Source organism: Micropterus dolomieu, linkage group LG01, assembly GCF_021292245.1.
Source record: "Micropterus dolomieu isolate WLL.071019.BEF.003 ecotype Adirondacks linkage group LG01, ASM2129224v1, whole genome shotgun sequence".
Taxonomy (NCBI): Eukaryota; Metazoa; Chordata; class Actinopteri; order Centrarchiformes; family Centrarchidae; genus Micropterus; species Micropterus dolomieu.
Window position 1 is genome coordinate 17,532,719 of NC_060150.1, and position 22,275 is coordinate 17,554,993.

Genomic DNA, 22,275 nt, shown 5'->3' on the forward strand with positions numbered 1-22,275 from the left:
AAAGGAAAAGAGAAAAGAAGTGAGAGGGGGTGGGAAAGCGTTGTCAAAAATACATTTGTAGATAGGTAGCGAAAAGGAAAGTGAGGGTTAGACAGAGACAGAGAGAGTAAGCAAGACTACTCACTGACACATTTGAAAATAAATAATTTTTTCTCCAATTAGACCCTAATTCCACACAAAGATGACGTTTTCAACACCTGAAAACAGAGAAACAGATAAAACTGCCTCCAGATTGCATTAATCTTGAAATGCTGATCTCATGTTTTAGTTACAATAGGGAAAACTTATGGACAACGATGTTGTAGGCCTGGTTAGAGGCTGTGTGTCAGTAAAGTTAGGAAGCCTCTAACCTGTCTTTGTGATAATTCACTCCAAACAGGGCAGCAAGCTTAGGACCTAGCCTTGTTAACAGGTAGCATTTATGAGCTGCTCATTCGGTGGTCTGACAAGAGAATCAGAAAAATAGGTAAACAGGAATGACAGAATCACAAACAGGAGGGAACAGAAGAGTAGTTTAACCAGCTAAGACTCAGTCTGTCCCAGCCAAATTCAGCTAGCTTAGTGGTGACATAGTCTAAGACAGAGATTGACACACCCTGAGAAAGAAAGGATAAACTAGAGGGAGGGCAACAGACCTTTGCCATACAAACATCTGCAGATAATGACAATCAGAGAGACAAAGATGCAGAAAAATGAAAAAGACAGAAAAAAAGAGAAAGAAAGACAGTGACAGAGAGACCCCAAGAATGAGATGACTGAAGAGAGAGAGAGAGCTTGAGAAGCAGAGGGATGAGCTGTGCCTTTAATGCCCATCTGGCCCGGAGATGTAATAAAATTGACATATTGATTCCTTTGAATTTACGAATGCCTGTTTCATAAACTCCATTTCCAAAGCCGAGGCCTCTTTAGAGCCCTGTCATTTTTCCCCCAAATGGATCAATTATGTGCCCACGTAATCCTGTTACCTGAGAAACCCACGCATACTTCTCCCATTTGCGGCGCTTCACCGGGCGCACAGACTCACATTATGTGCACATAAACAAACTCAAGGTTTTTTTTTTGTTTGTGTGTGAGTGTCTTCTCCCCCCTCCCCCTTCCTAATATTAGCGATTGTTTTCTCTACCCCGGTGTCGTCGAATGAGTCTCTCCCGGAGGGTTTTAGGGAGGTCTTTCTTCTGTTTCTGTCTGGCTTGTTTTTGAAGTTGTAGAAATCCCTTTTACCCCTATAAACTGCAATTCCACCACCACTACATCAACACAAACATCACATCATATCCTTCTTTAAAGCCCTGTAAGTATCCAGCAGGAAACCGACAGTACTGATGAATCATCTTCACCTATTAAATCACAAAGAAAGACAGATACAAGCTACAGGATGATTCTCTTTGACAAATACTCCCTCATCTCCCAACCATGCCTTAAGTAATAAACAATGCAGACTTTGCAGGGCTACACACAAGAGGTTTCCTTCGTCTGCTACAACATAAATACTGTTTTGTGGCCCTGAGAAGAGCAGCAAGATACTGACTCTGCAAGTGGTTGGGGGTTTACTTCCCAAATGTCAACAAAAAACACCATCTTAACAGAAATGTAGTCTCAAAAAACATATTTTCTTAAAACAAAGTAAAAGTCAAGCAAAATCTACCATATCACCAAGGATATTTTTACTTCTTTCCAGGAGAAATATTCCAGATATGACTGTCACTGTGTGGCCCTGTGATGGACTGGCGACCTGTCCAGGGTGTACCCCACCTTTCACCCGATGTCAGCTGGGATTGGCTCCAGCCCCTGTACGCAGGATAAGCGGTTGACGAATGATGGATGGATGGATGGACGGATGGACTGTCACTGTATTGTGTCACTGGACTAGAAACTTGAACAATGTACCCATGTTTTAGAAAATACTTGACAAGTTGATTATTCATTGGGGGAAAAAGAGTTGATAAGTCTTTTGCTGCGTGGGAGGCAGTTTTCAAGAATCTTCATCTTATCAAGTCATTTTGTGCCTAAAAATTAGTCTCAAAAATGTACTTTCTTAAAACAAGGAAAACATTCTGCCACTACATTACTTTACTTTAAACAGTTCCCAGCAGAAATCACCTTATTTAAGGTATTTCCAGAAATAAGCATCCATATTACACTGCACTAGAATCAAGCAAAAAATTTAATCAGAAAACATTTGAAACCAGTGGATGTTTATTGGAAACACCCATCTATTTGGCCTGACATGGTGAGTAAGAATCTACAGTGATTTCCTCTGCATGCACTCATGATTTAGTGGAGTCTATAAAATGGCCGGAATCACCAGTTGATTTAAAGGAATAACCAGAAACAGAACTAGAATTTGTCTTGGGTGTCACTGGTGCAGAAACGTGTCGACAACTTAAAGAGGTTCAGAACGGTGCTGGCAGTACAGGAATGACTCACATTCATAACCTGGGTGAAAACAGAGGAGTCAGTATGGCTAGAGCCTGGGCGGTAATAGCATACAAGTGGTCACGGGTCAAACTGGTGTGAGTGTAAATGTTGGAGCAATACAGCAGGCTGTCAGGTGGAACGGAAATGTATGAAGAGCGACATCGGCACATGGGAGCTATCACTGAGCTACTAGATATCTATTTTACTATCTCACATTGTTGTAAGACCAAGTGAGAGGCAGAGAGGGAGGGCGAAGGGAGGGAAGGGGTGGAAAAAAAAAAATCAGCCCTCGATCTTATTTTCCACACTCCGGCGAGCTACAAGCGGCTCAGTTACACTACACTTGCACCGAACAATCAGTCTGGCAAAGGTTCACAAAACGACGAAATACCTTGTCACTTACAGCCTGACCTGTTCAGCGGAGTGACTCTGAGTAGGGAAAAAAAAAAGAGGAAGAAAAAGGAAAAGGATGTTGGGGGGAGGGGGAGGTCATAAAATAAAATAATCATGAAGGAGCTATGCTGTGGCTAACATGCATGAAAGACTTTAGACAAATTCCTTTATGTTCTTCTGCTTGTTTGTTGCTGTAAACGAGCGACACATTTGTAAGACATCCAGTTTTACCTTTTTTTATTTCCCCTCAAGTAGTTTTGTAAAAATATATATTCTATATAATTTTGTTTAAACTCTTCAAAAGGCTATGTGACATTCACAATGAAATATTCGAATCCAAGACTATCAAATGGAAATATTCTTGATGTCCTGTGCATCATTTCATCCATATTTCCTCAAAATTCACTTTGGGATCTCCACTAGAATTTAAAATACAGTTTTGTGGGTTTGAACAATGCTTGGCTGCGCAGCATGAGTTCGTAAAGGCTGACCCATTGGCAGGTCATTGAACTTTATGAGGTTATATTATGTTGAAGTCTAGCACACTTATCGTCAGAAGCAACCTGATTTCTTTGGACACTTGTTTTTTATCCAAATTCACGGAGGGAGTGGGGTGGGGGGGTTCCCTATAAACCACGTAGCAGCTAAACTGGTGCATGCAAACCATGCTGATTTTGAAAAAGAAACAAAAACACCTCAGTTTTCATGATGAGAGAACTCCAAAGAAATCAGCATTGCAACAAGCAGCTTGATGTAAAAAGCATGGGGTAGGAGGGGTGTATAGTATATGTGTATAAGTATATGATTTGTCACATAGCAGCCGTAGAGTTGGGGGAGCTTTGAGGCTGAGTGAGAGAGGCGATTGTTAAAAAGTGAAGGGGGGGGGTTGGCTTAAGGGGCTGACAGGCGGCTGAGTTCTGCTCACTGGACTTAATCTAAAAGAAAAAGGCCCCAGTTATGATGAAAGGTTGACAGAGTATGTCTCAGCAAATTGGCTTTCCATTTTTTTAACCTCGTGCTGGCTGATGCTTCAGCTCCAACACCATGGAAGCCTAATGACCTACGGCCTGCTAGCTTAACCCCTTCTCCCACCTGCCCAGCTCCCTTATGGTTTAAGAACACCAATTTCTGTGAAAATGTGGGCTGCTGGTGTCTGTGTCATCTCCCCTAAAGTCTTTACAAAATAAATGCTGGTGACAAATCAGGCCAACCATCAAACTAACTTTTTGGGCCCTTTTCTCACATTTTGTCCCTAAAGACCACTTTATTCATGTGCCACGAAACCAAAGAAGAACCACTGACAGATGCATGTCAACTTATGCATACTTTGACATATTTCAAGGTAAATAACATAGATTAGATAGATAGTTCAGAGAGAGTTGTGACCCAATTGCGGCCAAGTTCAGAATATGATGGAACAGTTTGGCTCTGTCTTGTTCCAGGCCTGACATTTCTCCAAGGCCAACTATAATGATGGACAATGACAGGTAATTACTAGGAACAGCGTACACGAGAGCTAGAGATCAGCAGTATCTGTGAAGTTTCTGGAAACTCTGAGTGGGACAGGGGACGGCGGCCAACATCCTGAGCGCCGCTCGGTTCAGAGTCCAGTAGGAAAAAACCACGGCACCACAATTTTGATGTTGTGTTTTCCCTAACTTGAACTGAAAAATTTTACAACTGCCGTTTGTGTGTCCAGCGAGCTTCTTGACACTGAAAGCTGCTACAACTACAAACTACAAGACTGTAAATGAGGAAGTAAGTCCTTTTTGTTATTCTTTTCTTTTTCACAGATATGTGGCTTTTATCCAACAACAGCAGACAATTTCTCAGACAGCGGCAAAGTCGCCTGTATGTTTGTACATCTCTGTTTCCTAATGACTTACATGCATTTCTTTATTTCTCGTATTGCAAGTGCTTTTCCTGGTTTATTTCCCTCTGAAGGGAAAGGTGTGTGTTTGTGTGTGATGCCCTTATATATAATTATTTAGTCTTGGGTGTTTATTTAGGCGTTGTGGGGGCACAGATGAACTCCGAAAGTGATACTAACGAAGAAGGAATACCAAACAGCTTCAATATTTTCCAAACAGCTTCACCTGCACGCTGAGAAAGCAGGGATGTGGTGATGGGGGGGTGGGGGGTGTTGCAATCTCTCGTGTTGCACAGACTCCTCAGCGCTCCTCCTTTATAAATTACCTCATCAGTGACTGAAATTAACACTGATTCTTGCAGGCAATTTCTCAATTTCCAATGCTAATTAGCTTTTTCTCTTTACTTTTAAATTCTGTAGCACCTGTTTAGGGGGAAGACATCTTAGGCAGTGCAGGCGCATTTAATCACAATTTTAATTAACCATCCCCGTAGATGTGAAAGAGAAGCAATTATAATGCAGATGAATGATGATTTTTCCACATTAAATTGTTTTGTTTCTTCGTTATGTTGATTGCATAAATACTGGCGCCGTTCAATTTTTATCTACTGTAATTTTGTAATTGTTTTGCGAAAAAAAAGAAAAAAAGAAGGAAAATCAGCAGCAGAAAGGGTTTGGATAGACATGAGTTTGTCTGTTGACAAATTGTTTCATTTAGTTAACCCATTAATCGCCAAAGAAGCATGGAGAGGATTTGTCAGGAAGTGTCTTATTTGTTTTCTTTCCCCCAAAACAATTGTTGTCAACCTCCTTGTTTGCCAATCATCCCGGGGTTTTAGGGCTTGCTGTTGGGGGGATTAAACTCTTCTCTTCTCTTTTGACCTTAACAAACTATGTAACCAAATGAAAGTCATCCTCTCTCTTTCCTCAGCCTCCCCTTTAACTGCTGAGCATATAGCTGGAAATGAAAGCACAGATGGGTGCTACTGCAATGGACTCATAATCTTTATGTGCTCGTGAAAATATCATTGGGTTCGATGACGGAGCTTTAGACTGTGTTTATTGCCCCTTGTTCTCTCAAACTTCGCTTTTATGTTAATGTCAGAGTGACTATAGCAGTAAAAACCAAAACACACGGCAGTGGCGCATGGGAGAGGTTTTTACGTAAACAAACTTACGTTAGCTTTGAGTCACAACTTTTACTCAGAGAGTAAACATTCTCCATCTTGACACTTGCCTATTAGTCAGACGTCCTATGTAAAAAGTTGAAACTGATCATCGGCAGAATGGATTTTTAAGGATTTATTCTTAAATTTTATTACAAGGATTTTCCTATCAGGCTCGTTCAGGAATGAGGATTCTTGTACATATGCATCCTTTTGGAAACAGTAAAACAGTCAGTGTTGCTTTAAAAGGGTTTCCTCTATAGAAGACCTATGGAGATCATCACAAAGATCCTGCTAAAGGGCAGAAAAAACTCCCAGAATGCTCCTGTTTTCTGTCCTCCGCCCTCAGCCACCCCCAGCAACACTCATTCTCTAATCCCACTGAGCGCGGCTTTCAGTTTGCCCAAAGACCATGCAGGGGAACTCCAACGGACCAGACACACACACTCACACACATCCACACACACACTCTTTCCCTCTCTCTCTGTGTTACAGACGCACACACACACACACACACACACACACACACACTTGCTTCATATCTTTCTCCCAGTCACAGTGACAGACACTTACTGAAGGGGCTTTGCAGTCTAAAATTGGTCCGGTCATCTTTAACATGAGCATGGGGGAGAGTGGTCTCTTTGCAGTCTTTGCAGTTTTGAATGTTTTGAAAATGAGTTGCATGATTTGAAAAGAAAATGAGATAAATTGTTTTAGATTTAGAAAACTTAAGATAACGCTCCATGTACTGTATACTACATGGATTACACGTACTGTGTATCATAACAACACGTTGACATGATGTGACTTAAGGCCTTGGTTGACATTTTATTTCAAAGATGCTGAACTACAAACTTAGAATTATGATTTGAATTATGACTTCCCCCATTCATAATAGACTAAAGGCACAGAAAGAAAAAAGAAGATACGTGTTTTCAGAAGGTACAGCTTTGTCACTCTCTCTAAATCCCTCCTCCACGAGCAAAGCTGCAGTTTTTTATGGATCTATCTTAAATCATCCTGAGGTGCATCTAAAAGGAAGAAGCTCCTCTTTGAATATTAGTGGCGATTGGCTGGAGGTAAACAGAGCATTAAATCCTGCAAAACTGTGGCAAGGCCAATATGGGCGAGGGACAATGGTTTGGCCCGGCATCTCTGAGCCTTTGTTCTCGGCTTAACAAAACTCTGCCGTCACACCGTTTTACCTCAATGCTGCCCTGTCGAAACGGCCATCAGCCCATCAGAGCACATGCAAAGCTCAGGACAGGCAGGGAGGGAGGAGAAGAGGAATAAGACAGGGGGAAAGGGAAAAAAATATGAGGGTGGGGAGAGGTGGAAGGGGAAAGAAAGATTAAGACAGACGGAGGGAAAAGGCAGAAGGTGGCAAAGAAAGTGCTAAGAAGTAAAAAGTAAAACAATGGGAAGGCAGACGATGGAAGCAGTGAAAGAAAAGATCAAAGAGAGAAACAGTGTGACTGAGAGAAAACAAGAGATATGGAAGTGAAGAAAATATGACTTGAGTGTACCTTTCAAGGCCTTGAGTTGAAATATGCACTTGTGGACACTCAGAAGGGAAAAAGAAATGAATAAAAACACAATAATACCCACCTCTCCCACTCAACCTTACTGTAATAAGAATATATGGAAGCTATGAGGGGCAGGGAGCTAGGGGTGGGGGTGGCAGCGCTTTGAGCTTTGTGACGTGGCCGCGACAGAACTGGAGCAGCGAGATTCACTAAAAGTTTCATCACAAAGTCCTTATCTGCTTCCCTCTGAGGGCCACGGTGGGGTTCAAGAGGGAAAAAAAAAGAAAGAAACTGCACATCTGCGTCTGCTGTGACCTGTCTGTCTGCCAATTAGCATGTGTGTGAGTGTGTGTGAAGAGTATGTGGTGCCTGTGTACATCTGTGTGTGATATATAGAGTTATGTGTGTGTCTATATGGGTTTGTGTTTTTGTGTATAAATGTGTGTTTCTGCATGTGTGCAAATGTGCGTATGTTGGTGTATATGCGCACATTTCTGTCCAAATGCGTGTGTGTGTGTGTGTGTGTGTGTATAAAGGCACGTGTTTGTGTGTGACATTGTGTGTGTCCATGTCCATGTGTGTGCAGATGTGCACTTGCCTGGCGAACATGTGTGACTGTTTGCAAGTGTCAGCCATTTTCAGACCGATAGTACATAAACACGTGTTCCCTCCACCATCCAGTGCCCTCCTGAAAAATTCAAAGCTCGCAAAAATATGAGACAAATTCCAAAATAAAAGCACTTCCCTTAACTTACTATTTTCCCCAGCTGGTAATTAATATTCATGGGAATTTTTTGATATAGACACTTGGCTGGTCATAATTTTGAGAATGCCTCATGTATCTAAAATCTTCAAAACAAAAAGGAAAATCTGGTAAGCAGAAACATGCACGTCATGGCTCGCTAATGCTGCATGGGTTTTTTTTCAACCTCACACTGGGGTAAAAACTGCTCATGTCAGCCTTAGTGACTATGATGAGTATTAAAAAAAGTGGGATTTCGTGACAGTTCGTGATTTGGCTTCTAAATTGCAAACATGGTCAAAAAATTCACAGTTGTTGGCAGGCAAAAAATCTAAAATCTAAAATCTTAAACAAGTGTCCAAATCTATAAATCTAAGCTATCAGTTATATTCCCACTAATATGATTCAGCCTACATGGGGGGAAAAAAAGCAACATGTATCTTCTCCAGTTCAATTAGGTTTGACTTTAAACTGACTTATTAGCACTTAACCCCAAAGCTTGACCCTAAATAACCATCTTGGATGTAGTTCAGGCTTCTAGTGCTGCGATTTGCCTACTTTCAGTTGCCTCCTGCCTCCCTCTTTCTCTCCTCCACTGTCAGGTTCTGGCCTGCCAATTTCCACTTGAAGCTTGACTGGGCCTGATTTGATGCAAACTACCTCGGGGTGAGGCAGGGAGTTGCAGGGAGAGAGGGGGTGGAAGAGGGGACTGAAACTGATGAACAGTTATGTCAAGTCGATTTTGCACCATTGGGAAAAGGTAACCTCTCCGTCGGGGAGGAGGAGATAAAGGTAACACAAAAAAAGGGCAAAAAAAGACAAGGTTAGTGGAACAGAGGGTGCTGGAGGAGGAAGGTGGGGTCTAGGGGGGTGACAGAGGGGGCATGTAATCGCACCAGGGTGCACCCACCCTCTGCCGCTTCACCTCACCTCCCTCTGCTTACCGCCCCGCACAAAATGTTAACTGTCAGTGTGAGTACTAATTGCAGATGTGCCAGTCTGCCATCATAATAAAATCAGAGGCAGGGCGGACATTAAGCATGGCTGGCTCATTTGTGAGACTGCTGAAAAGGTAGCATAAATGAATATTTCATTACCTTAATTACTAAGGAATACTCCTTTCCGCCAGTCGTGGAATGAGTGTTGCTGTAACTAATTATGAAAAGTAATAACATTAGGGATACTGTGATTGCCAGTTTATAAGGCGGCGTCTGCTTGCTGTTGAGGTATAAACCATGTTGGGAAACATACGGCGATGAGCGGAAGGAAGGAAGGAAGGAAGCGAGGGCTCGGTCTCGATCAAACCCACACATCTGCAAAAAGTGGGGTTTGCATGGATGAATGGAGCTCTGATTATTTACCCAGGGATGCTTATGCACGTTTGAAATTGCCAAGTGAGGGTTTTAACAGGTATGAAGAGGCTAAAAGGCTGTGAAACTCACTTGGTGTGTAAATGACTGTGTGAAATATTGGCAACATGGGGAGCTCTTTAATACACTGTTTTCGATTAATGCAAACACAGCATATAAAAGGACACCAGCTACCTGGACCGCAAAGTGCAATTTCACAAATCTTTCACCACGCAGCCCTGAAGTACCTGCGCTTCCAAAAGGCCAGATTATAGAAGAGTGCCACAAGCTGCACATTTGCATCACTTCATCATCCCTCAGTCTTTGATGTCAGACACACGGCTCAATACCTTTGTCCGTAATTCACCTCTGCAGCCCGTGGGCACGTCCCATGCCCAGCTGTAATGTATGACCACTGATAAGGTCGTAACAGGGGGGGTGAGAAAAAAGGTAGAGTACACGGTCTGCTTTGATGGACATGCTAATTCCAATACCCCTAAGTAGTAAGAATAACAAAGTGGTGGAGAATTTATCTCAGGAATGCCGGAGCAAGACGGCCGGGCGATAAGGAAGTAGCTTCCCTTGGGTGGGGGAGAAGTAATTAGAGTGGGCTGACTGGTTAGATGACTGGCTGGCTGGTGGGATGGATGGAAGTAGAGGTGGGGGAAATGGAATGGAGGGCCACATTAAAGGCAAAGTTTCAAATAAGTAAGGTCCAAAAATGAACTTGACTGTTACATCTGAAGATTTTTTAAAATATCTCAGTATCGACTTCTGGCTAAACTGGAATACATCTCCCTCTGGTTATTCTCATTAAACACTTTAAGCATCTAACTAATCGCTTGATGGTCAAAAGAACACATTTGCAAGCTTTACAAAACACAAATGCGAGAAGAAAAAAAAGGCAGGAAAAAACAGCGTCACATCCTTGACTTTTAAACCAATCCCCAGAGAAGTTCATAAGGCCACAACCAAAATCACAAGGAACATACTAAACATTTCAACCTCAGTGATGTAAAAAAACAACCTCAGGCCCACAAGTCATAAACCCTTGACCTAAACCAAAGACCAGGCTGAGTCACACGTCCAAATAAGAGATCAGGTCTCCATAGTTGCGATCTTAGTCGTCTCCCACAAGGTTTCTAGGTCAGGAAATGCCCATCCAACCCTCTGCAGCCAGGCCTTTTCTCCCGCAATCCAGCTTGAACAGTAGCCGTAACCAAATTCAGCCTTAACTCACATCAGTTGTCTTTATGCCCATAAATGAGGCGTCAATAGCAAACTACAGCCACAACCACACAGACCTCAGTTTTATCACTTCATCACGACTTTAAAAAGTAGATAATGATAATAATCACATAGCATCTATCCCTGAAATTCGCCTTCAGTGTCTTGTTCAAACCAAACCCAAATCCTGGATTCCTGGTTTGTAACCAAAACCAAAACTACAACCACAACCCCAAAGATCTCAGCCCTGTCATCCTCCAGTCCAATGTTTAATTTACTGTCACATTTTAAAGGTGCTTCCTCTAAATCCTTGATCTCACGCCCCAAACCCAGACCCAAACTGCAGCCTGAAACCACGGATAGCTCCTCTCCACTGCAGCCTCAGCCCCTGTTTGTCCCGCATGTCAGAAAGGCTGAGGACAGGCCCGTCGGTGTGATTATCCCCCAGCTACCTGAGGAGGTGTTTGTTTGACATTCGCATTTGACAGCGGCGGGATATGAGGCGTTCAGGAGAGGGGGCTCCCTCTCCAGTCAAAACTCATTAACACGTGAATTCACCTCTCAGAGTTTTTAACAGGGTCGACTTTGCTACACATGTCCACTGACTGCCCCACAGATGACATTTAAAGGGGAAGATATGCTCCCCGCTCCATGTTTCAGCTCTCCTTGACTCACTCTTGCCAAAGGTTAAATGAATCTTTGAATAACAAGGAGGCCAGAGTGTAATTTCTGACCATTTCCTCCTTTCGCTGCAACCTCCGGTTAAGAAGGTGCTTGATCAACGCTGAGATGAAAGCGTGGAAGTGAGTGAAATTTGTGCAACCGCAAAATGACCTAATTTCGTCCTAATCTCGCTTGGCAATCGGCTGCAATTAAATTGAGATAACACATCTGAATTTACTTCCATGCGAGACGGGGGAAACCGGAGCACAAACGAAAGCAGACAAGTCCTCGTTAAAAAAAAAAAGGTAACGAGAGGGGTGCACTTAGGTGGCAGAGAAGCGGGACACCTTTTGAATAATGAACTACAGTAAGAAAGTGAGCCCTGATCAAATAGCATGTTCTATTATCCTGAATTAAAGGTAGGACGGTGTGCTGCAAAATGTGGAAAGTCGTTTGTGGAAAAGGCCTAGATTTCCAGATGTCACCATGCCTTAATCTGGTGATCTGTTATTGATTGTTCCACACGGCCATGACCTTGCCAGAAGAGCTCTTCCACCCGACAATCAAACATACATCAAAGAGTGTGTGTGTTTCCTTTAACGCGCGTGCGTGCGTGCGTGTGTGCGTGCACACATGTGGCAGCAAGCGGCGCTTGCAGATCAGCGGTGCCGACATCAGAGCAGAGAACTGGAGGCTGCTTTCAACACTTGTTTGCACAAAGGTGTCATCTCTGAAGCAGCTGCCGTAAAAAGGAAAAAAATGGGGGGGAAAATCATTTTAATGGGCACTTGAGGTGATTATGTTTTTTTTTTTTACTTATCCTCAAACGTCATGAAGCTGTGCCCTGTTTTACGGTTGACAGCAGTGATAAGTCACACACACACACACACACACACACACACACACACATACACACAGTACAGGACTGCATTCACACACAAGCTCGAAACCAGCTGTGGTGCGTTTGTTCTTTTGATTTAATCTATATCTGTTCCTTTGTTGCTGTATTTAGGCACAATCCTGTTTGTCAAAAGCACTTTGGAAACAGATTTGACTTGAGAGGTCGCTCCCCATTATGATCCATATTACTGTATTTTCTGAACTGCGGTGAACATGACAAATAACAATCGGCTGATACAGAAAAAGGGGACATGTTACACAAATTATTTTAAAAAACATACAACTGCTACTACTCTGAAGGTAAGCTTGGATTAAAAATACAGGAAAAACTGCATTTAATTTGGTGGAACAGTTGCCATCCAAACTTCTCTTGTGCATCCAGGCGAGGATGCACATGCACACATATATCATTGTTAGGAAAACGAAGGTGTTTTTAAAGTTGTTTTCGCCCCCCTGCCATTTGATTATGAAATCTGAATGTTAGTTTACACCTGCTCAGCAACCTGTCGTCTGTCGCGCCCAGACTCCCTCGCAAATGGGAAAAGTCGACGCGTGGAAAATGTCGAAAATCACAGGCGAGACGCGGCACAACAACTGAATAAGTGCAAACAGCAGGACGAGACGGAACGATGGGCCAAATAAAGACTTTGCATTTTCACTTGAGAAAGACTCAAATGAGGCATGATATTTCAAAATGCATTTTCCTCCTACGCAATGCATAAAACATGCCGGCTTAGGGTAAATAGTATACACACGTAAATGAAAAGTCCAAATGCATGCAATTATTTGCCGGACCACTGAAGTTTCAATTTCTGTGTTTGCTTTTTGTCAAAATCGCAAAGGAGTGAAAGGAGAAAACACAGAAAACATGGGGATGAGAGTAAGATGCAGAAGGAAAAAAAGAGAAAACAAGCAAGAAGGCATGAAATAAAGTCAGGGAAGCAGGAGAAAGACATCTGACTGCATTGCAACTTTACTTACTAGCGTGTCGCAGAACAGGCATACATTACCGCAAAGGGGGGAGTTGATACCCTGATAACCTGTCACATCATGAGAGAGAGAAAAAGAAGGGATGGAGGAAGGTGGGTCAGAGCTTGACAGGCAGAACGCTGCTGCCAGAAACACCTTTAAGTCTGTCACCTTTGCTCCATCACTCTCCATCTCTGCTTCTTTCACACCGTCCTGAGTCGTCGCTGTCCGAGCGACCTGCCCTTCTGACAATCAAAACGGAGACGGCTCTCGCCCTATTTTCATCATGCTTGCATGATGCAGTGACATGTCCAAACTACACTCACTCTCAACTACTACACAGCAGGGCCAAATTAGCATAATTGAACTCACAATTTTAATATCTCAAGTAGGTACAGCAGAGCACTCGCTATATTTGCAAGTGGCTAACAGGCAAGTAAAAACCAGTTTTTTCTGAGGCAGTTCCTTCTGGGGAGGAAACAGAAGTTCAGCCACAGTTCAGCTGCCATTCAGCAAAAAGTGACTTCTGCAGGTGTTACATGTAAAACTGCCTCCTCTGTTATGATGCATAAACAAAATGCAAAAGATTAAGGCCAAAAGCATGCTGGGAATGCCACGTTGCTGCTTGTTTTACCACATTGTTTTGGACGATACATCATTATTGCCGTTTAAACATAAAGGGAAGTCACAGTGGCAGAGTTGGCTCACTATTGGCTGATTCATGCCTCAGTGTTAGTCAGGCAACAGATTCCCAGCCACCGCTCTCGCTTTCATCGTTCTTGGCAGTGGCAGTTGCTCTGTGCGTGTGTTTTTGTGCATGTTTGATTGTGCATCACCCCAAATACACTGCAACTTCTGCAGCTTCGCTTTTCCAAACCAATATGTCCCATCGCTAAAATCACAGGAATTTTGAGGCACCAAAACAACACTAAAAACAAGTACACGCAATGCAGCTTAAAGCAATTTTTCTGAGGGGAATAAAAGGAGGGATGGCCACAGAGGGGACATACAAACAGCAAAGAGTTGTCATACAAAGAGTTAACCCCCCCTCCAACACCACCACCTCCACCCGATTCCTCCGAAGCACGGGTTAATATCATGGCTGCCTGGTAAGGCATTATCCAGAACCTCTCGGAACAAAAGGCCCCTTTTGCAAACAGACTCCTACTTTCCCCCAGTGTCCAAAGGTGTTTGCTGAAGTAAATCTGCCTAAATCCTGCGCAGCTTGGCCAGGAGGAGGGAGGGAAGGTGTACTGATAATCCTTCTTCTTAACCAAAAAGAAAAAAAAAAGTTCTGGGTGAGGAAAAGAAGGAGAATGGGAAGAAAGAAAACTGGAATCCATATCACATGATGCCATTTAAAGAGCTGAGGTACCCCCCTCCCCTCCATGTCCCCATCTTTGCTTAAGATTTGCATACATCTAGCCCTGGAATCAGATGGTAAAGATATCTTCTAATCATTTGATAAAGCAACAGATAAACTGGGTTGTCTATGTTTACAAAAGGGGATGTAACTTTTATTATCTTCATTCGATAGGTTTTCATAAATTTGGCAGTGTAATAAAGAATTCAGGAAAGGCTCATTTCGACCACAAAAACACCTGCTCTTCCCTCAAAAAAACCCCCCAAAGAGCACTACAAAAGTGAGCTGGCAAATTCATTTTTTTAACATTTAAAGCTGCTGAGAAGTTTTGGAAGCACATGCTGCTGAACAGACTAGGGAAGAAATAAAAGCGTATCGTGAAGACACCTGCTCCCGACTATTATCGCCTTCTTTAAGCACAATTGGACGCAGAAAGGATTTTCTTCTTCTTCTTCTTAAGTATGAGTTGCCACGAATAGTGTGGGCATGCCATCTTGTAACACTATCTATCTGTCAGGAGAGGCCTGGGTCCCTGCTAGAGTAGAGAGGCTATAAAAGGCTTGTAACCAGGGGACGACCAACAAACAACCACAAACACCCTAGTTATTTCTCTCCACCACCCACCCACCCTTTTCTGCCTCTTTCTCTATTTTTCCCTTCCTCTTTTTTTCTCTCTCCTCTCCTCTCTTGCTCTCCTTTTTATTTTCACCCCCCTTTTCATCTCAGGCCCTTTTCTGATGCTGAATGCAAATGTGTAGCCCTGCTGCTAGCGGCGAAAGGGGCTGAATTGTGATTAAGAGGGAGAAGAAGAAGAAGAGGAGCTCCTTTCTTTGTTCTCCCCCCGGGGGATGTTTACCAGGAGAGACACGGCGGATCAGATATGAAAGGCATTCAGGTCAGCATTGATGTGAGCGAAAGTGAAATCGTACCTAAGGCATTCCAAAGACCCGCGGTGTCAGGGGTCTGGGCTCGCGGTGCCTCTGCAAGTGTGTGTTCTCTGGCCGCCAGGCGAAAAATATCTTCACACAAGCAGGGCGGTCGACGAAGGAAGAATATAAAAATGGAATAATAAAAAAAAAGGAGAAAATGTGTCAAAAATGTTTTTTGGCTATTTTTTTGGGAAGAGGAGGAGGCATGGATGAAAGTTTTCTGTCCAGTGTCCAGGATGGAGTTGAGATGATCATTAGTTTTCTTTTTTTTTCTTTTTTTTTGGTGTGTGTGTGTGTTTCAGGGGGGGTTTACAGCCACAAGCCATGCTATTTGCTTTTATCTGCCTTATCAAAGCGCGAAAAAAAACTGTGCATGTGTGTTGCTGTTGTGTGTGTGGAGCTGCTGTTGCTGAGCTACATTCCTGATTTAATTCCTTGTGGAAAGCGCATATTAGAGGATTTGTTGAATAACATATCAGCTTGAAAGCCGGAGATATCACACTGCGACGACTGTATCTCTGTCTCCCTGTGACACACATACGCAATAAAATAAAATCAACTGAATTACAATAACTGTAAATACCCCAGGCCCTCTGACAAACAGATTCCCTGATAAAAATGTCCCCTTCCCTTTCAAAAATGACACTGTTACCCAAAGATCCTTTTTGCTCCTATATATCAATGCTCCTGCTTGAAATCACAATGATCTCGTAAGGGAAGTCCATTCATTTTTATGTGCTTGGCTATATACACTTGACTCAGACTTTGAGCAGATGGATATTTTTAGCTCGTGACGACTGCAACCGAGGTTAGAGAGAGGGAGGAAAAAAAATCAAGTGATGCAGAAAGCAACCGTACGCGCCGGAAAATAATAAAGCCTCACGCAGCACGCCAAAGTGCAATGTGTAGTTGTGGCAGGACAAATATGCCTCCTTATTAGCCTGCATTGAGGGAAACCTGCTAGCCGTTTTACATGGGGTAATTGGAATGTGTCTATTTTGATTCAACCACAAGGCCGATGTTATAAAAATACTCCAGTGAGATTTATCCCCGGCTATCTGCGGGTCTGTACACAACGACACTGCGCACAGACTGATTCCTGCCGGCCCCTGTGATATCTCACTGTAATTATTTCACTTGCTTAAACAAAATAATTTCCCTCAACATGAATGCACTGCAAAACACTTTTCTCTGCTTCTTCCTGCAGAAAAAAAGCCATCAGGAGTGTAAGGTGTCTGATTTTGCTGCTCCACACAATTGCCAACCCGTATGGGAATGGCAGCAGTGAATGGCGCGGTGGACAACCCCCCGCCACTATTGACGGTATAAACATGTAAATGAAACACATTACCACTGACAATCAATTGTCCGCGAGCGCCCTGCGAAACCTGCCCTCCTCCTCCCCTCTTTCTTCGTCTCACCCCCCGCTTGCTCAGTGACGATGGCAAAAAGCTGCCCCTACCTTGAGGAGGGAAAATCTGGGAGAAGGAGGAGGGAGGGAGGGAGGTTGGTGGATGGGACATGGCAGGAAGGAGAAGGGGGGTTAGGGAGAAGAAAAAGAAGAGAAAGAAAGGGAGCACCTTGTCTTACCCTCCCTGTTTTCTACTGCAGGAGCTGCGAACACAACTTTAAAAAAGCAGGGGAATAATGGCGTTGGACAAATTGTTTAGACTGGCAGAAATGTGGCATTGTCTGGGTCTGAATGCAAGGCTATCCCCCCTCCCTCCCACACATGCACACACACATACACACACCCTTTTCCCTATTTTTTCTCCACCTTAAGCATGGATCTGTGATAACCTTAATAACCACATTCAGACTACTATATCAAACTCCAGCAGCCAGAATGAGACTCAGAGAGAGAGGGAGAGAGGGAGTGAGGGAGATTGGCCTCATCTTTCTGTTTCCTCTTTTGCTGTTGCTGCTTCAGATTATGTAATCAGTGCATTTCTGTGGGTATGTCCCGACATCGAAATGTCATCTGGGGTATGGAGCAAAATAAAAAACTGGGTGACTGCGGAATCAAATGAGAAAAAGAATGCAACATCTGTATTACCTCTTTCGTCAGCGCATCACCCAAATCAAAACCAACACAATCGTGCCTGAAAGATTTTTTTTTTTCTACAAAAGACATGTTTTTGATGCTTGTGCTGGTTGAGTAATAAGAAAATAAGAACAGGTGTGCCAGTGCTTTTCTCTTGGGTGCTCACAGCTGGATGTGACAAGCAACACCTGGTGAAGGCCAAACTCTCAAACACTTCACGCTGCCGAGATCAAGTTTCACACCAGGAGAGGAGAGAGGTTTTCATGGTGGTGTAATAGTAGGGAATAGGATGATAGAAAAATGTCATTTCTCAGGTTTCGTTGCTTTTAAATATTGCTGCCATTTCAGAGTCTTTCAGCTGTAAGACAGCGGTGTGCGGGAGGCTTGGATGAGGAGGGGATAAGTCATGAACTGTGGTTAAATACCACATGACAGGCTGGGCAGTGAGTGAGTAAAGCTACTGTAGCACCTCCAACCCTGAAGGCCAACAGTCATCTGGATGAGAATGTCATTGGTTAGACAACTTAGTGAGCAAACGCCTCATTAATACTAATTGGCAAGAATGCTGAAATGCCCCTTCCATTTTGCAAAAGCAAATAATCCAAACAATTGCAGTAATCCCTGTGTGGGGATGCATTAAATGAAAAATTATATCACATCAAAATATAATGCCACTGAGCCTCAGTTGCCTAATTAAAACATAAAAACTAACCCAGAGGTAAAACATTTAGCGATTTTTTAAGCAAAAATAATTACAGGTGGCACGCAAATTATAATTTACACCACCGTCTCCAAAAGCCATTCAGCAAAATTAGCTATAATTGTACATATTTAACATTTGTGTATATTCATCTGATTTGTTAGTTAAGGGAAGAAAGAGGGAGTCTAGGTGCATCCGCCCTCCATCTGGTAAAACATTTAGAATAGCAAACGTGTGTGTCTGTGTACGCTGCATTTTTTGGTGCATTCGAGGCGTTTTGGTTAGTTCCTGCTGGAGGAGTCAGAGTCTGTCCTGCCGGCCGTCACACGCTTTGCCCTGCCCTGCCATCCCTCCACAGATGCAAGCAGGAAGAAGACAGAGAGACAGGCAGAGAGACAGAGAGAGGAGAGTGGCCAAGCCTCAATAAGCCTTTGCATTCCCAGGGGGGAGAATAGGGGATGAGGAGGGGAGGGAAGGAGTGGGGGTCATCAGACAGAGCTAGTTGTTATGGTAGAAAAAAAAAAAAGGAGATTCACATTTCACATTTTAAATCTAGTATGAAATCAAATCTATTTTTTAATGTACATTCTCCTTGATGAAAGAGTAACAACGTTTTATAGGAGATAAAAATATTCTTTACCCCCTCTGCCAAAGCTTGCTGTCTCTTGTCAGGCTTAAGGGTGTGAAGATATATTTGCTTTGCTAATATTATTTTATCAAAAGCTGCATTTGGTACAAAAGCCAATACTGGTTTTCTCCCTCTCAGTCCCCTTTACTAAACAGGTGGCCACAGCTAAACAGGCTGTCATGTCTCCAAATGTGTGTTATTATTCTATTTTTCTTTTAAGTATAAATAATGCAAATCTACATACATAGATTGGAAATCTCCAGCTCCACTGCTATGCTCCTATGCTATTTAATGTGGAACAAAATGCTTGTCTGCTATTGATTGTATGAAATCAATGAATGAAATCTGATCTAGATAAATAACCTGTGGGGGCAGAGATTTAAAAACTGTTGTGGAGAAAGCAAATAAAAGCCTCATCTGAGCAGCTGAATCACAGCCTCGATGTTTTACACACACTGCTCCACTTCGCCAGTGTGTTTGGAGCCTATATGGAATAATCAGGAATAACGGGGCCAGGAAATGTCACTGTAGATTTGCCTCTTGTGGGAAACTGTGCAGTCAAATGGAGAAAGAAAACCAACAAATCTCCACCTCCAGCGCTCCAGTCCAGACCCAATTAATGTCCAGCATTTATCGGACATGTCATCCTTTTTATTTATGATGCCTCCACTACAATAAACTTAGTGATAAAGATAAACAAAAACGCACAAGTTTAAAAACTACAGCAACTATCAAATGCCATCTCCTGTGAATTATTTCACCATTCTACAAAACAGCGACAGTTGAGGGGGGGGGGGGGAATCACTTGAAAATGTGTCTTATGGAGGTGTAAAGGCCTATATAAAGACAGAAACATCACGGCTAAGGCATACCAGCGTGTGGATTAAAGGAAATCACAACTCAAGTCACAAGATTGGACTTTTACAGGAGCAGCATGAGTCTGCTCCAGTCAGCGATGGTCTGAGTGACCGTTACACAGTCCCCCATGGCGGACTTTGTCCCGACGAGAAATGAGCCGGCACCGCCACGCTCCAACTTTCCTACATCCCTACATCCACAAGTTTCCAACTAACCTCTTTGCAACCTTCCCAAAATACTCCCCTGAAAAACATTTTAAATACGCTATTTTTTAAGATTCCAAAAGCTCGAGTGGGGCCGTAACAGGACGCATTTACGCACTGTTTCTCTCCCGGATAGCGGTCCCTTTATCCCTGCGTAAAAGGGGAAGGCAGAAATGCGCACCAGCCGCGGACCCTCACACACCCCCGAACCGCAGTGAAAACCTTCAAACCAGGCTTACATCCAAAGATACCCCCACACCCACCCCCCGACTGCTTGGTTTGTCTCCCCCGTGATTTTCTTACCGTTCTTCCGTCTCGGGTTGGCTTGTTTTCGCCTCTTACACCTCGGGCCATCCGCCATGATCTCTTGCTTCATTGATAAGTGTGTGTGGGATCAGATGGCAGCTCGCATGGACTCGATTCCTTGATTTCAGCCTGATATCTGACGGGAAACACACACACACAGCAGCACCAACAATGTAGGTATTAGCGTGGGGATCCACTTGTGCTGGACGCGCGACATGAAACTGCAAATGTAACTTGGATGGAGGGGCAGATTGTAAAAAAGAAAAAAGAGCCGTGGGTGAAAGTATGGGAAGGAGCGGTGAGGGGATCCGTGTCCATCTAATTTAGATTTTCAGCTGATCGGCTCTCAGCTTTGTGGCATTAACAGCAAAGCAAACAGCAGCAGCAGGAAGGGAATTGTAATTTCTCTTATTAGGAAAACCACAATTCATTTCGCCAATGAGGATTATACTTATAGTTATTTCATTCAGAAAAGTTTCAAAATCCGGCTTGTATTTTTGTTCACTTTTAAGAAAATAGATAATCTACTTATTCTAATTAAAACTGGCAGGATTTACTCATGTTTTGCGCTTTCAGCCCGGGGTTGGCACAGAAGGCGAAACAGGTTAACAAATCAATTTATTTCATTTAGGGTCAGATCCAGAGCTTACACGTTATAGACGGCAAAAGCGAGAATGAGCCTCGGCTTGGACTGAGCCCACACTGTGTGGTCTGATTAAAAGTTATAACTTCAATAAACACTTGGGTTCGCCTGAGAAAATTTCACTTCTAGGTTTAATAAACTAAATCCAAACCCTCTTGTCAACAGTTAATAAATAACAGATGGGGAATAATTGTTTTAAATGTGCCAAATGACTCTGAGAAAAACCTTCAAGGCACAAATCGCGCATAAACAAAAGCGATAAGATTCAAATCGCCTGTGTGGGATGTTTGGTTCGCCAGCTAATTCATCAGCGCAAATACCGTTATTAGGAGAAGTGAATATTGACAAGAGGTTTTGTTTGTTGTGGGCACACAAACAGACACTAATATATTACATGCTCAAGAGACTCAGAGGGAAACGGGATGCATGTCGCCTTTTCTCTCCCAAGGATAGCGGTCTTGTGCAGCGCCAAACGCCCCGTAAAAAGCACATTTTCCCCGGCTTTCAGGAACCTGCAGGACGCCTCTACATCACGGAGGTAAAAAAAAATAGGGAAGAAAATCACAACAAACGCACCTATTTCCACCTGTGCAGGTAAGGCGAAGTTGGGCTCCAACTCTGACGCGGGTGCACGGAAGTTTATTGTCCAACCTTTCTCCGAAAAAAATGCTATAAATTAAAAGTGAGGAGGCACATACCTGTTTTTTTAGGGGATGTAAAGAGAAGTCTTGTGGATAGGAGTTGCGAAGAACGATGATACCGGAGCGCGTCGGTGAGCGGATCCTTTTCCACCGGTGATAATAAAGCCTTAGAAATAAAGCCTTAGAAATAGTTGGGAGGAGGGAGGGACCGCTATTCCTGCTAGGGCAGGTTTACAACTGATGTCTTACACCCACTCCAGGAAACAAACCTGGGTAGGGACTGACGTGTTACGCCTCTTCTAATGACATTTTTTTTCTTTCCACCTCCTTTTCTTTGCCGTGTAACACAGAGGAGAAGCCCCCTGAAACGCACGCCACCTATCTTCACGGGAGGGGATAATTGAGGAGAGCCAAACGTGAGCATCTTCTGGGTTGAACGTGAAGTTTTTTTCCTCCCTCTCTCCTTTCTCCCCCCTCTTCCTCCTCTTTTCTTTCCCTCACTCTCCTCTCTCTTTCTCCATCTCTTCTCTTTTTGAGTGAAACCATCTATGTCGGGCTTCGACGCGGAGCAAAGAACAGGCGACAGAGTGTGTGTTGGTTTTTTTTTGCTTCCTTTCTCCGTGTGAATGTGTGTGTGTTAGTGTAGAAGGGGGGAGAAACTTGGAGCGCGTCCACGCCGGCCGCAATCATGTAAGGATTTTTTTCTTTATTCCTATTTCCACCCCGTTGAATTTGCA

General features: G+C 43.3%; 1 protein-coding gene across 4 annotated transcripts in view; it reads right to left on the minus strand.

Annotated features, from left to right (window-relative positions):
- zeb2b (zinc finger E-box binding homeobox 2b) overlaps positions 1–21,993 on the minus strand; it is a 90,734-nt gene extending 68,741 nt beyond the window's left edge. For 2 of the 4 annotated variants that reach the window (XM_046060481.1, XM_046060473.1), the window contains exons 1-2: positions 21,596–21,993; positions 20,252–20,390 (exon numbers count right to left, since the gene is read on the minus strand). In XM_046060481.1, coding sequence (XP_045916437.1) covers positions 20,252–20,324 — 73 coding nt within the window. In that variant the 5' untranslated portion in view covers positions 20,325–20,390; positions 21,596–21,993. Of the gene's footprint in view, positions 1–20,251; positions 20,391–21,595 lie in introns of those variants that run through there. The other 2 variants (XM_046060489.1, XM_046060510.1) reach the window with 2 other exon arrangements.
- Between the last annotated feature and the right edge of the window lie 282 nt (positions 21,994–22,275).